Source organism: Clarias gariepinus, chromosome 23 (genome assembly GCF_024256425.1).
Source record: "Clarias gariepinus isolate MV-2021 ecotype Netherlands chromosome 23, CGAR_prim_01v2, whole genome shotgun sequence".
Taxonomy (NCBI): domain Eukaryota; kingdom Metazoa; phylum Chordata; class Actinopteri; order Siluriformes; family Clariidae; genus Clarias; species Clarias gariepinus.
The window spans coordinates 3,734,894-3,750,954 of NC_071122.1; the positions used below are offsets into that span (position 1 = coordinate 3,734,894).

The 16,061-nt window shown below is 40.0% G+C and overlaps 1 protein-coding gene across 3 annotated transcripts in view; it reads right to left on the reverse strand.

Moving 5' to 3' along the window:
* Positions 1-8,182, reverse strand: part of lrp1aa (low density lipoprotein receptor-related protein 1Aa) — a 128,325-nt gene extending 120,143 nt beyond the window's left edge. For all 3 annotated transcript variants that reach the window (XM_053484044.1, XM_053484046.1, XM_053484045.1), the window contains exon 1: positions 7,800-8,182. In XM_053484044.1, coding sequence (XP_053340019.1) covers positions 7,800-7,899 — 100 coding nt within the window. In that variant the 5' untranslated portion in view covers positions 7,900-8,182. The remainder of the gene's footprint in view (positions 1-7,799) is intronic.
* Between the last annotated feature and the right edge of the window lie 7,879 nt (positions 8,183-16,061).

Genomic DNA, 16,061 nt, shown 5'->3' on the forward strand with positions numbered 1-16,061 from the left:
GGCACAGAAACCCACAGAAACACTCCAAAACCTTGTGGACAGCCTTCCAAGAGGAGTGGAAGCTGCTAGACTTGCTAAAGGGGGACCAATGATATATTGAAGTATATGTACTGTTATACAATGTCTTTGCAGGTTTGGCCAAATAGTTTTGTCTATACCGTATAGTGCATCAGACGAACTTGGGACTAAACCTCAAAAATCAGTAAGGAGTGGTATTACAGTACATATCAAAGGAACCTTGTATTAGACTTGAGCATGGCACGAAACATGGAACATGGTACAAAAAAAATCAGATAAATACGTGGTCAGAAAGCACAACTCTAAATGGACCAGAAAACAATTTCTAAAAGAAAACACCACATTATATCTGTGTGTGTGTGTGTGAAGTTAAGAGCTAGCTACAGTCTGTTTTTGTCATGTTCTGATTAGCGGTCCAGTCCATGCTGACTGATTTCACGCTGCCATGGAAACTGACCAGTCCACCAGCGAAGCACTCGAGCCGAGGTACGAGGACAAAGAAACGGCACGCTGTAAAAACTTTTCAAATGCAACCGTTTGAATAATAGACAGAAACCATCTCATCACATTAAGATACTCTTTATTAATAACGAACAGAAGTGAGTGAGTGAGAGAGAGAGAGAGAGAGTGTGTGTGTGTGTGTGTGTGTTAACGCTCTGAGACATGTCTGATGTGATGAAGCGTCTCCCTCAGACAGAGAAATGAACTCCCGATACGGGGGGGAACGACCCTGAATTGAGTCCGTGACCTTTTCCAGAGTCTATTAGCCAGGAGATCTGTCTTCTGGTCCATGGTGAGGACATAAGCATGAACACACACACACACACACACACACTTTAATGAAAAAGGTAGTGTCCTTGGAGACAGGAAAGTGTATCTACAGTGATAATGCTACACTTCGCAGCAGGTCACGTCCACTGTAGCTATAAAAAAATGTTCACAAAGTGCTCGTATGAATACATTATCGTTTCTGTAGCAACAGCTCATTCACGGAAACGTACACACCGCATATTCCAGTCATAAACTAAATAAAAAGGTATTCGTTGACGTGACCAAAAAAAAAAAAGAATCAATCACAGATGACACTATTCTGCGCCTTAAATATTGTGATATATCGCTCCTCTGATTATCCCTAAGTCCCTACATGACACACAGATGTCTTCGCTTGTTTTGTGAACATGTGAAGTTGCTCAGACATTCTGTCCTCCTCTTTGTTTTTCCTTCTAATCCTTAACACATGAGAAAGTCTGTCTTTACGCAACGCGAGGACGAGCAGACGGTAAACAGCTCCGCCACGTACAGGGTTGTTTTTAGAAAATCGACATCTGACCGAAGAAAAAACACCACTGTGCTAAAAACAGTAAGGAAAAGTGTATGTAATAAACGAGTGTGTAGTGTGTTGTGTGAATGTGACACTCTGGAGCACACGCCCTTTTCCTACAGCAGGGAGGACTCTGGGATAATTAGTTCCAGAAGTCAGTCTGGCATCGAGGAAGCGTTTAAAACACTCAGCGCTGCCTGATGCCGTTGTTCCACACATTCCCTCCGTGTAATTAACACGTGCGTGACGTCACACTGACGCTTCTAACCAGCAGAGGAGTTTAGGGCCTTAGTCTTTTCTAACCTTTAACAGGACATTTGGTTTGTTTCTTTGTTTGTTTGTTTGTTTGTTTACTGTTTTGATCTGCAGATACACAGCCTGGCCTAAAGAAAGTCATACTTCAGAAGAGTTACATTACTGTCCTGCATCGAGCAAAGACAACAACTAAGGAATTGTAGCCAAAATGGCTGGAACTGAGTTAAGAGCTGTCCAAAACCGTGGAAGGATAGGACAGGGAGGCGATTGTATTGGGGTGAGAGACACACCTCATTTTGTGTTTTCCATGCAATGGTCTTATTGTGTACAGGTGTGCCTTATATTGGGGCCAATCCCAAAAGACAACCTTTTTAAATGTGGCTTCAATTTCAACATTCTGTGGGTATAAAAAGCTGGTATTGTCAGTAAGTCATTCCAAGTTCATCATTCAAACAGCCATGAACACACGACGTCACTTAACGGACGAGCAGCGCCACCTGGCCATGGGGCACCTTCGGGTCGCTGGCAGGCAGTCAGATGTTGCTCGTGAACTTGACACAGAACTACTGGCAGAGTTCATGACAGACCCAGGAGTGAAGCCCCACGAGTGAAAGACCGCAACGATGACCCGAACCTAAGGACCTATGCACTCAGACATCGTTATGTAACCGCCACACAGCTGCAGGTCCGTTTACGAGATGCGAGGGGTACTAGGGTTTCCAGACAAACCATTCGCAAACGACTCCACCGCTTTGGCTTGAATGTCAGACAACCATTGTAGGTAACTCCACTGACACCAAGACACAGCCGTGAACGTTTGCAGTGGGCACAAGACCATGTGACCTGGACAAATGCAGCAGTACTCTACCAGTCTGTGCACAGAAATGATTTTCGTCAGCGTTGCTGGAGAAGGCGAGGTGAGCGATACGCTGAGGTCAACATAGTCCCCAGGGTTTGCTTTGGTGGAAAAGGTTCAACAGTCTGGGCAGGCATTACCAGTCAGCGCAAAACAGATTTGGTTATTGTATATGGCTCAGTCCCTGCACGTTCTTACCTCAGAGACATCATAGAACCCATCATCATCATCCCCCAATTCCGCCAGCACACCCCCAGCTTTCTGTTCATGGATGATAATGCTCCACCACATCTGGGCAGTTGAGGGTTAAGGGCCTTGCTCAAGGGCCCCACAGTGGCAACTTGGTGGTTGTGGGGTTTGAACCTGGGACCTTCCGAACCGTAGTCCAATGTCTTAACCACTAAGCTACCCCTGGACTTCAGTAAATTGGAGTGCCTCATATGGTATGGTCATCAATGTCCCCTGACCTGAACATTATAGAGCACGTCTGGGACCAGTTGAAGCAGAGACTGGATAATCGTACCCCACCTCCACATGACCTGGCAGAACTGCGTGTAGCACTCATGGAAGAGTGGAGCGCGTTGCCTCAGAACAACATCATGAGGCTAGTGAGGAGCATGAGATGTCACTGTCAAGCTGTCATTGCAGCAAATGGTGGAAACACCCGCTACTGACATTGTCAATTTTTGTTATTTGGGGCTAACCATGTTATTGTCTACATTTTTGGGGTAATAAATATTAAATATTACTTTTAAATATTAAACTAATGAAAATGGTGTTTTTTTTCCTCATACATTATTAGTGATATCAAAGAGAACTTTCACTTATTTTATTCAAATTTAGAGCAAATAGGAAAAGCACTCATATAAATAACAATATCCCTAACTTATTGTGAGTAGTGTGTGTGTGTGGTTGCCTGTCTGTCTGTCTGTCTGTCTGTCTTTCTGTCTATCTCCCTGTCTCTGTGTGAGTCTGTTTGTCTGTCTGTGAGAGTCTGTCTATCTCTCTCCATGTCTGCCCCTGGTTTGTCTGATGACCTCTCTGATTGTCATGTCTGTCTGTCTGTCTGTCCTTTTCTGTCTCTGTACTTGTCTTGCTATCTATCAGTCTGTCTATTTTAAATTTTTCTTATATCTGTCGACAAGCCTAGCTGTCTCTCTATATCTTTTCGACGCATGTCTGTCTGTATATCCATCTCTCAGTCTATGTGTTAATGCATCTAGTCCACCTGTCTGTCTCTCTGTCTGATAGTCTGTGAATAGCTGTTTTCCCACGTCCGTCTGTGTACCTGTCTAGCTTCCTCTTGCCCAGTTGGCTCGTTTGTTTTCCTTCTGTCTGTGCATACCTAGCCATCTGTCTACTTCCATGTCTGTCTACCTTCTGTCTGTCAGACTTTATGGACTCTTCTATACCACGTGTATACTTTAAGTCTCTTCCATTTAGATGTCCGTCTGTGCATTCCTTGCCATCTGCCCATTCAGTGTCTGTCTCTTGTCTGGTTGTCCATTTCTGCCTGTCTGTGTACTTCTGTCTCACTCTGCATACATTCCCATCCATCTACTTCTGTTTGTCTGTCTGTTCATACCTGACTGTCTATCTACTTCTTTGTCAGTGTGTCTAGTTATAGCTCATCTACCTAATGTCTGTCTGTCTGTCTGTCTGTCCATACTTCTATGTTTCCTTCACTAGACATTACTATGTTTGTTTCTGTGTCTGTGTGTGTGGTGTGTGTGTGTAAGTGTGAAAAGATGAGCTCTGCAGTGAATGAGAACAGTCACACTGCAACTCTTCATGCTGCTCTGTAAACTTTGCACGTCTGTTCGGAATAGCAGAGTCGAAGTGTTATCACAGACTCGAGTCAGATGTCTGTTAAGAACAAACGCTCAAACCTGACTCTCTGAGCCAAGGGTATGCAAGAGTGAGAGTGGGAACATGAAAAAGATGATTGGCTTTTACAAGAGCGCAGCCTGAGGAGGATGGAACCCAACGACGGCAACATGTCTGCATGAGATCAGCCGTAAAAAGTGCCGTCTCCTGGCGAATGGACTCACTGCAGATAATGAACATGATCAATTATTATTATAAAATAAAAATCCTGTGAGAGTAAATTTAGCTTTGATGGTCTGACCACGCACTGTTCCATAGATATCAAAACACTAATAAACATGCTAGCACCTTTTTTATCAGCTAGCATCACAATACAGACGATATAATTAGAATAATCAGTTTTGCCAAACGAATCAAACAGAAGTGCGGGGTTGGATTTGTCAGATCACATCAGGAAAATACTGATTCTCTGTTTTCCAAATTTTTTAGAATTGATATCATATCTTATTTTTTTGGCCCTGAAATGAACTCTGTCACTATGCATGATAGTGAAACTATGCTCCGCCCACTTTCCCTGAAAGACAGAGACAGGGGTAGCTGCAGCTCGGAGTAATGGGCGTGTCGAAAGGTAGGGGGCGTGCCGAAAGCTCTTGATGATTGGTTGCACAAGTTGCCTGTTTAAAGGCTAATATTAAACGCTATTGTTCTTTCTAATGCGTTTAAGTAATGCAGCCAACATAATCCTCTATATTAAAATTCCATTCTTTTCCTGTAAAATATTCCTTTCTAAACATTCTACTGCGTTGCCACGGGTTACTGACGTCATCCTCGCGTGTTTGAGTCATGGGCGTGGCTAAAAGGGATATATAGCTCCGACCGGAAACTAACAATGAAATGAATTGTTATACCTATTGGATAATTTTTCACGTCTAAAACTAATCCTTTCTGTAATACAAAAAGTTTTATTGTTGTATAGTGAGAGGAAAAAACATTAGATTGATGTGTGCATGCCCAATAGAGCTCGAGCTGTATTCCTTCTAGCCTTAACCGTATTAAACCCATTTTTAATCTAATTCTAATATTTTTGGAATACTATTAACTTTGTATTGGTTAAACAAGACCAAAAAATTTTACAGAATTAGTCATTCAGAATGTTTTGAACTGACAGTTGTTTTTCTGTAGTTTTACTAAAAGTGCATAAAAACTAAAAACATTCTTGTTATGTCTTTAAAATGTCACTTTAATCAACTAAAATAAGCCCACTTGCACTAATCTTATTGCACTGTTCCGTTTTTCACCATATCAGCCTTCTGTGTTGTAAACTGTCCCTTTTTGCAGAACAGTAACTCAATTATCTTACCCCTGTTGTTCTCCAAGTTTGTGTTATTTAAGGTTTTTTTTTTTTTTTTTTTTTTTTGGTTTATTTAAGTTTTTCAGTGTTATTTAAGTTTTTTTTCAGTGTTATTTGTAACAAGGGTTGAGAAAAACGCAATTTCAATTCTCTATATGTATGCACTGTACATGTAGCAGAATTGACAATAAGGTTGACTTTGACATTACCTGATAAGGACAAATATGGTTCATAAAACACCACAATAAAGAGGAGGATGGGTACAGTTTACTAACCTTTGAAGTGGCACTTATTCAGTAAACAGACACAATTTTAGCCAATAGAACATTTTATTTAGAGGCAGAGCTGCTCGGTTAAAGAGTGTACTCCACCCAACCGGTACACTCAATCTGCTCATTCATTCATTTATTTATGCTGTAGTAACAGTCCATGGAACAGAATCCTTCAAACTCTCGGTCAGAATAAAATGACGAGGCCTAAAACATTTCACGAGGCCTAAAAACATCTGTAGCGCAAAACGGACACCGATACAAACTGCCAACCCTTACTTCGAGGGAAAACCTGTCTGTGTTTCGTCTCACAGTAATATGTGTCTGTCGACAACAATTAAACGAACAATTAAATGACGAAAACAAAGAAAAACATTTATTTATATTGACTAACCACACCAAGCCTTACCGCCGCCATGTTCTTCCACGCTAAACTAAAGGTACTTACATATAAATAGGATTACCGCTGGTTGGCCAACGCAGAAGCTCCATTCTCCAATGAGAAAGCTTTCGACACGCCCCCTACCTTTCGACACGCCGCCTACCTTTCGGCACGCTGATTGGCCAACGCAAAAGCTCCATTCACCCACCAGTTTCTTTCGACACGCCCCCTACCCTTCGGCACGCCTATTGCTCCAGCCTGCAGTTATCCCTACTTGGAAAAACATAAGATATCATCTGTTCATTGTATTTTTTGCTGTTCACTCTTCAGACAGAAGAGGGCGATATCAATGGTTTTTAAAAATGTTACATTAAAAAAATTGCAAGTTTTGTAAAATAGTTTTCTAAAGAATTTTTTTTTTTTTTTTTAACATTGCCTCTGAAGCTAATAGCCACCAGCTAGCAACACGCAGGCTAAGAAAATAGGAGATTAACACACTCCGGAGGAACAGTCTGGATCAACAACTCTGGATGTTTGGGTAGAAGAACCTACACCATCCAAATCCAAAATATACACTTTCCACTTTCTCTCTTAAACATCACGAAGATTTCAGGACTCAAAATCAACCATACAACCCTGGAGGAAGCACTCACATTCCAGAAGGTTCCTAGCAGCACATTTTAGAATTTCTAGTGTATCTGAGAACTTTCTTATAGACCTTCTCAGGTTCCAAATGAACATTTTAAGGGTTGCTTGGTTGCTTTGGTACGAGACATTTTTATTATTTGGGGGTTTGTTTAGAACCATTCATGTTTTACAAGATTCCGTATGGCAGGTTTTCATTTTAAGTTCTGGTAATAAATTAAAGTTCCCATTGTCTTCTTAAGGAACACTTCAGGAACATGTTCTTCTTAAGACAACCACACTGTCACTACAGACAACTACTGTAACACCTGAGAAAAGGGTTACAGTTTTGTTCCTTTTCGTAGAAGAACCTGCTTGTGGAGATCAAAAGTAAATCTTGCCAAAGTGTATAAAGAAAAGAAAGCCATGGAACGCTGTCTCTCTCTCTCTCATTCACCAACCCACCCATCCACACACACACACACACACACACACACACACACACACATACGCAAGTGACAGATTTTTTTTCTACACTGACACAAAATCAAAGTTCTTAATAAACTGAATTTTTTTTTTAAGAACCGTTAAGTTCTCCAAGGGTTCCAGAAGATACCGTACTTTTAAGAACTAGACGTTCTGCTGGTGTCAGTTTTTGGTTTTTTTTAGAGAGAGAGAGAGAAAGAGAGAGAGAGAGAGAGAGAGAGAGAGAGAAGCAGTACAAAGTGAATCTAGCACATAAGTGTAGAAGATGACCACAGACTGTCAGGACCATGTAAACCTGCACAAGAACATTTATTAAAAGGTCAGCTGGAGACTAAACCTCGCACCATGCCCAACCCCAAAAAAAACAGGAGAGAGAGAGAGAGAGAGAGAGAGAGAGAGACTCTACTCACCATCGACAGTCGTGGCAGCAGAAATCAGGTCCAAAGTGTGCGAGAAGCTCCAGAAGAGCAGCAATCCGGGAAGCACTGCGCTCCCTGGCGCGCGCAACATGCTTCTCCGCCCCGCTTGCGTTCACACCTGTAATAAACCGGCTTCAGACGCGATCCGGCTCGAGCTCTAGGCTCGAGCTGTGAACTGTCTCACAGGAACGCGTTCAGAGCTTTCAGCTGAGATCCACCGACTGCATGATGGAAACTGGGATCATCTGCTGGGCTGCTCGGATCTCACTCTCACACACTCTCACACACACTCACATACACACATCAGACAGTCAGCATGACGGAGCTGCAGCGCGCGTTCCCTCCGCGCTTCTCCTCGACCAGCCTGCAGGAGAGCAGGAACACATCTGAGAGCCTCTCCAGCGCTCCTCCGCGCTCCTGCGCGCCACAGGGTTGCCAGATCAGGCGTTTCGCGGTTGCCAGATTGTCGTTATTCCATCACACGGCATAACCTTAAAAAAAAAAAAAAATAGAGTTATAATCGATCTATCTGCACTCAAGTTTGAGATCGGGATTTGTACCTTGATCTGGCAACCACTTCTGCTTCAAGTTAATATTCTGAGGTTGCCAGATTTGTGTTGGTTTAATGGTTTAAATGTGTTGGGTTTGTAAAAACGTTATGTGACTAAAACTGAGATTGAACGTGATAATAATTGGTTTTATCCAAACATGATTTTTTTTCTCCAACATTTGTAAATTCTACAAAAAATGCGTTTGAGCAGCACGTGTTAAAATTTAGGGTTGCCAGATTATGACTTTTTAAACTGTTTTCTTTCTGCTTTTAGAATTTCCTATTTTTTTAACCAGTTACATTTTCTGTCAAGATAAATCACAACATTTGTAACTTTACAACAATTGTAGTTTTTTTTTTTTGCCACTTTTACATCCTGCACATAAAATACACTAGGGTGATATCAGGTCAAATGGGCCAGTTAAGGTTTGGGAGGCCCAGCGCCTCTGGAATTCACTGCAATCACTGCAAAGCATTTCAAACTGTTGTCATAACTGTGCTTGACAAGTAACAGGTGATTTGATTGGTTTAGGGTTGCTATGGTGGGCGGGGCAATAATTAAAATCAAGACTTCGCCAAAAAGCGGCATGGTAAGTAGCCTGGCATACCAAACCTCAATACCAGACCTCAGACCTCTGCTTCCCTGACACCCCCGCAACCTGTGGAACCACTGTACTGTTTCCCAGTAGATGATAAGGTGTTTGAAGAGGTTGTGTTGGAGGATGTACCGGAAGAAGATAATGACCTCTTTAATCAGTTCACACCACAGGAAATAAACCCACTCTCAGGATGAGGAGCCTTCCACTTCCACAGTAAGTGATATTTTATAGGCTACTAGGCTTCTTTCAAACTTAGGCTACATGACATGTAACACATGCATGCTCACGCAAACATACACATGCACATTCATGCACGCACGCGTGTGCACACACACACAATTTAGTCCCTAATCATATAAAATGTACACCAGTTATTTATTCTGTTTCTTGCAATCACAAAGATTTTTTTTGTTATTTTCTTTCTGTTCAGTCTGTGAGAACGGTCACATTCTCTGACTTGATCTCAGTGCAGCAAAGGGAGAGGGCCATCAGAAAGAGAGCTAAGCCACCAACATATAACCTCACAAGTGAGCAACACATTGAATATATTAAAACAAAAAAATCATGCAAGCAACCCAGAAAGTACCTGGGCAACCAAAAGGAGGAAAAAAGCAGGGCAAGAGAAGCAAATCAACTTGCAAAGACGGCAAAACCCATTATGGTGACCCAACTGACCCTAAGGCTACTGAGGAAGGGGTAAAATGCAGTCCGTGTTCTGCCTGGTTTCATGAAAGCTGTGCTGAAGAGAATGGTATCTTTGATGAGGATGGTTTCATTTACAAAGTCTCTAAAAGTTTTGTCAAAATGTTTCATTAATGAATTAATCGTAGTTGTTTTATAGTCTGTGTTGTAGTTCATGAATTATTAGATCAGCACTTGAATGTGTTATGTTTGTTAAAATGAGTTCAAATTAAAGTTAATTGATTTGTTTTATTAGAAATGACTGGTTTCCTTTGCATTTTAAATGGCTCATTTTACCTGAAGGGGTGGCCCACTTTACCTGAACACTGCTCAGCTAAAAAAACAACTGATGTTTTAAAAGTTATAGCGCCTAACCAATAATAATTTATTCAATTAATTCAGCATATCCATGTTAAAAAAACAAACCATATTAAAAATAAAAACACAAAACAGTCTCACTAAGTGCTTTTTTGGAGCTTTACCAAGTGATTTACCAAAAAGTGGCCCAATTTACCTGATGTCACCCTTCTAGTAAAAAATAAGGAAAAGCATGAGAAGTCGTGAAAGGTGTGATAATCTAAAACCACAAGGCAGACTACATTCTGAAATAAAGCAAAAAACACCTTATTATCCAAATATACTTTCTCATCAACACACAAACATCAAAACACTTCGTTCACACCTGATAATATTTTAAAATAATTTTTGCAAATTTGCATATTTTGGGGCTTGGAAAGATATATTTTAACAAAATAATAATAAATAATAATTATTTATATACACACTCTCACCTAAAGGATTATTAGGAACACCACACTAATACGGTCTTTGACCCCCTTTGACCCCTTCAGAACTGCCTTAATTCTACGTGGCATTGATTCAACAAGGTGCTGAAAGCATTCTTTAGAAATGTTGGCCCACATTGATAGGATAGCATCTTGCAGTTGATGGAGATTTGTGGGATGCACATCCAGGGCACGAAGCTCCCGTTCCACCACATCCCAAAGATGCTCTATTGGGTTGAGATCTGGTGACTGTGGGGGCCATTTTAGTACAGTGAACTCATTGTCATGTTCAAGAAACCAATATGAAATGATTCGAGCTTTGTGACATGGTGCATTATCCTGCTGGAAGTAGTCATCAGAGGATGGGTACATGGTGGTCATAAAGGGATGGACATGGTGAGAAACAATGCTCAGGTAGCCCGTGGCATTTAAACGATCCCCAATTGGCACTAAGGGGCCTAAAGTGTGCCAAGAAAACATCCCCCACACCATTACACCACCACCACCAGCCTGCACAGTGGTAACAAGGCATGTTGGATCCATGTTCTCATTCTGTTTACGCCAAATTCTGACTCTACCATTTGAATGTCTCAACAGAAATCGAGACTCATCAGACCAGGCGACATTATTCCAGTCTTTAACTGCCCAATTTTGGTGAGCTCGTGCAAATTGTAGCCTCTTTTTCCTATTTGTAGTGGAGATGAGTGGTACCCGGTGGGGTCTTCTGCTGTTGGAGCCCACCAGCCTCAAGGTTGTGCATGTTGTGACTTTACAAATGCTTTGCTGCAGACCTCGGTTGTAACGAGTGGTTCTTTCAGTCAAATTTCAGTCATTTCAGTTTGCTCTTCTAACAGCTTGAATCAGTCGGCCCATTCTCCTCTGACCTCTAGCATCAACAAGGCATTTTCTTCCACAGGACTGTCGCATACTGGATGTTTTTCCCTTTTCACACCATTCTTTGTAAACCCTAGAAATGGTTGTGTGGGAAAATTCTAGTAACTGAGCAGATTGTCAAATACTCAGACCGGCCCGTCTGGCACCAACAACCATGCCACGCTCAAAATTGCTTAAATCACCTTTCTTTCCCATTCTGTCATTCAGTTTGGAGTTCAGGAGATTGTCTTGACCAGGACCACACCCCTAAATGCATTGAAGCAACTGCCATGTGATTAGTTGATTTTATATATATATATATATGTGTGTGTGTGTGTGTGTGTGTGTGTGATAAATAAATGTGGCTAAGTGATAAATATATAAAAGAACATATATATATATATATATATATATATATATATATATATATATATATATATATATATATATAGGCCTATATATATATATATATATATATATATATATATATATATATATATATATATATATATATATATATACAAACAGTTAAACTATATTAAATACATTGTTATTTACATTTTTTTATTAAATCTCATAATATACAAGATCTCTTGTGGCATGTATTGTGGCATTATCAATACCGTAGCATCATTTTGTTCTGCCCTGAACTAACAAAAAGAAATGTTTTAACAAATATACATTATATATATATACATTATAGGTTAATACAAATGAGGCATTGTTTATATTGTAAAATATTTAACCGAGACAATAATAACTAATTAGTTGGTTAGTTTAACTGTTTGTTTGTTCATTGTTTGTTTAATTATCTGGGTTATGATTAAACATGAAGCATGTGCTCTGCATTTGTTGCTTTGTGAAATGAACATTCACCACCTCAACATCGTTCCTTTGTTTCAAACTGTGTCAAAAACGTTCAGTCAGAAGAAAAACAAATAAGGAAAGTAGCAGCAGATGAAGGAGGTGCGTATTAGTGGAGCAGAGCAGCAGGACGTGAGTTGCAGTGTTTCTCAGAAGAGAAGCTTCTCCAGCACTGCTGATCCTCAAAGCCAAAAGCCACAGCTTTACTGAGTCACGATCAGAGCTGAGGATTTTTCCATTCTCTATTCCATCCAAGCAGCGTGTGTGTGTGTGTGTGTGTGTATGTGTGTGTGGTCTTATTTTGCTTCATTCTAAGGACATTGTGAACTTCAAGGACGACTTCTGAGAGTTTTCAAAATAACACTTTGCCGCATGGTCACATGATCTAATAATAAGATTCAGATCATGATCTGCTTAACTCACAGTGAAATAAACAACAACTGAGCATAAAAACAAGCAGAAATACATTAAAGAATAATATAAAAACCGATTAATCAGCTAATTCCATTTTTAAAACCCTTTATATGAAAGACAGTTTAAAGAGAAATTAACCACATTAGATCATTTTGCAGCGTCACGGTGGCTAAGTGATTAGCACTGTCGCCTTGCATCTCCAGGGTCAATGGGCTGATTCCCACCTCTGGTCTTTGTGTGTGTGTGTGTGTGTGTGCAGTTTGCATGTTCTCCCCGTGCTTGGTGGGTTTCCTCCGGGTACCTCGGTTTCCTACCCCAGTCCACAGACATGCAGATTAGACTGATTGGCATTCCCAAATTGCCTGTAGTGTTTGAGGGTGTGTGTGTGTGTATTCATGTGATTAACCCCTACGGTGGATTTCCACCCACTCCAGGGTGTACCCTGCTTCGTGCCTTAATCCTTCGGTAGACTTCGGTATACAGGATAAAGAAAGGGCGGGAAAAAAAGGTAAAAAAAAGGGCGGAGCTAAAGTTGATCACGTGACATCTGTGTTCGCTATTTTTTATTTCTTATTGCATGTAGTTTGGCATAAAGTAGTGTTAAAATAAACAATAAAACCATAATCTTCAGCAACGTTTAGTAAGCTATCTGTATATTACGCGAGCTTAACATTTAAGTGTGTATCTGTTCCAGTTAATTTCAGGATCGTGTTCTTTAATTGCAGATCTGTTGTCAGGTGATCTTCATTGTATAATCAGACACCGATGCACACACTATCATGTTAGAGAATTTTATTGCACTTTTTTTATACGGTGTGACGGGAAATAAAGTTATAAATTCTAGCTTATGTAGCTACATTAGCATTGTTGCTCTAGCATAAACACTAGAAAACCTCAATTCCAAGCGTTGATTTGAAGTCCCTGCTTTTTTGGACAAAGAGGACATTTTATCATTAAATTTTTTTCTAGTAACATTAGATAGATTTTTTTGTCTTCTATTTTTTAATCTGATACTTTTCCTTTTCCTGCAGCTTCTCACTTTGTCTTTCTTTTCTGTAAAATCAGACATCCCAGATAAGTAAAGAGAACAGACCCACTCCCTGATTTGGACATTTTGTCCTTTCTGTGTAGAAACTGAAGCCTGAACGTAGAAAGAGAGAAAGCGAGAGAGAGAGAGAGACAATGCTATCTTTGTCCCTGAAAGAAAAACACGATGTTGAAAAGAGACGAACGCATTTGATGAAGCTGTTGCTTTTGGACAGCGTTTAGTTCTTTATGACGTCTTGTCAAAACAGGACGGACTCTTATTGAAATGCAACAAAAGCCCGGAAATCCCTCAGAAGGACGTGTTACAGAAAAGTCACCGGCTTTTGAATCTTGGAGACGAGGGGGAAAGATGGGGATGTGGTGGTGTTTCTGCTACGTGAACGTGGTGTGTAATGAACTAAGCAGGGATTTCTGCTGCACACACACACACACATATCACTCTGCAGGGTTTACGGAAAGTCTGTAGAAACCTGTAAAGTTTGTCATTCCACATAATAAAAGGCTTATGAAATATTTGTGGTGCCATCTAGAGGACAGGAGGATGAAGCGGCATCATTCAAATATATAGCTGAAGTAAGAAGCTTACTCACGTATTCCGCATTTACAGTTTTGCCTTTATATCGTCTAGCTTGGGATAAATGCTTTGCGTCACCTTCCATAAGGTTCTGACAAGAAGCTGAAGGAATTTAAGCCCGTTCCTCCAGTACCTTGACTTTATTGACCTTATGCTGGTTTGCCACAATATCATTGTCCATTTGGATGAACTTCAACTACTTGGGTGACGTCTTGAGATGTTTCTTCAGAATATCCACATAATCTTCCTAGCTCATAATGCCGTTTTTTTGTGAAGTGCACCAGGTCCTCCTGCAGCACTGCACCCCACAACATGATGCTGCGCCCAACCATCCATGCTTCATGGATGGGATGGTGTTCTTCGGCTTGCAAACCTGCCCTTTTCATCCAGACATAACGTGGTCATAATGGTCCCCGTATGTAGCTTCAAACCGCAGTTCTGGCTTCTTTTAATCGTGGTTTTGGAGCAATGGCTTCTTCCTTGCTGAGCAGCCTTTCATGCTAGATCGCATTTGAAAATTGTTCCTAAGGTTAAACCAGACCTGTGGAGGTTCACACTTTTTTCTGAGGTCTTGGCAGAATTTTTTTTTTTCCATTGATATCAAATAAAGAGACACTGAGTTTAAAAGTAAGCCTTAAAACACACATACAGGTACATCTCCAATTGGCTCCCATAATGACAATTTGTCATCAGAAGCTTCTACAGCCATGACATAATTTTCTGGAATTTTCCAAGCTGTTTAAAAGAACAGTCAACCTGAGTGTATAAAAAACGTCTGACACACTTGAAAGTTCTGAAAACATAAATTGTGATGAATTAAAGGTGGAATAATCTATCTGTAAATAATTGTTAAAAACATTACTTGTGTCATGCATGGAGTTGATGTCCTAAGTGACTAACCAAAACTACGGTTTATTACAATGGAGAAGTAAAAATAATAAAAATAATAATCATCTTATGGTATATTAGTAATTATATTAAAAATTAAAGCCATATTAAAATATTAAATAATGATATTATTTAAATACACTCAACAAAAATATAAACGCAACACCTTTGTTTCTGCTCCGATTTTTCATGAGATGGACTTAAAGATCTAAAATTCATTCCAGATACACAATATTACCATTTCTCTCAAACATTGTTCACAAATCAGTCTAAATGTGTGATAGTGAGCACTTCTGCTTTGCTGAGATGATCCATCCCACCTCACAGGTGTGCCACATCAAGATGCTGATCTGACATCATGAGTAGTGCACAGGTGTACCTTATACTGCCCACAATAAAAGGCCACCCTGGAATGTGCAAATGTTTTAAATGATTATTTGTATTCGTTTTAAAAGTATGTACCCACTTTGTAAATTCATTTGCAATAATGAACTCAACATGATGATATACAGAAGAGAAGTTTTTTCTTGTTATAATTTAGGTTGTAGATCTAGAGTTATTAATAAAATCCTCTACAGTTTTCTAAGTAGTTATGTTTTATGTGTTTTATGAAACTTTTTTATTTGGATTTATAAATATTGTAGTCCCGCATGCCTAATAATAATACTACTATCAATAGTAAGAAGTAGAGGATATTGGTCGAATATTCCTGACAATTAAAGCCTACTTGAACTTGAACATGAAACATACTCATAAATCTTGTGGAAAGCCTTCCCAGAAGAGATTAAGCTGTTATAGCCGTAAAAGGGTTTTAAACCCTATGGATTAAGAACTGGATGTTTAAATGCATGTAAAGCTGCAGATACTTTTGGCATTAGTGTACAGTATATTCACACATTCACTAGCCATCTATCTGCTATCTTGTGATTTCACTATGCAGCCACAAGATGGCAATGTGGTATCACAGCTCTTCTATTG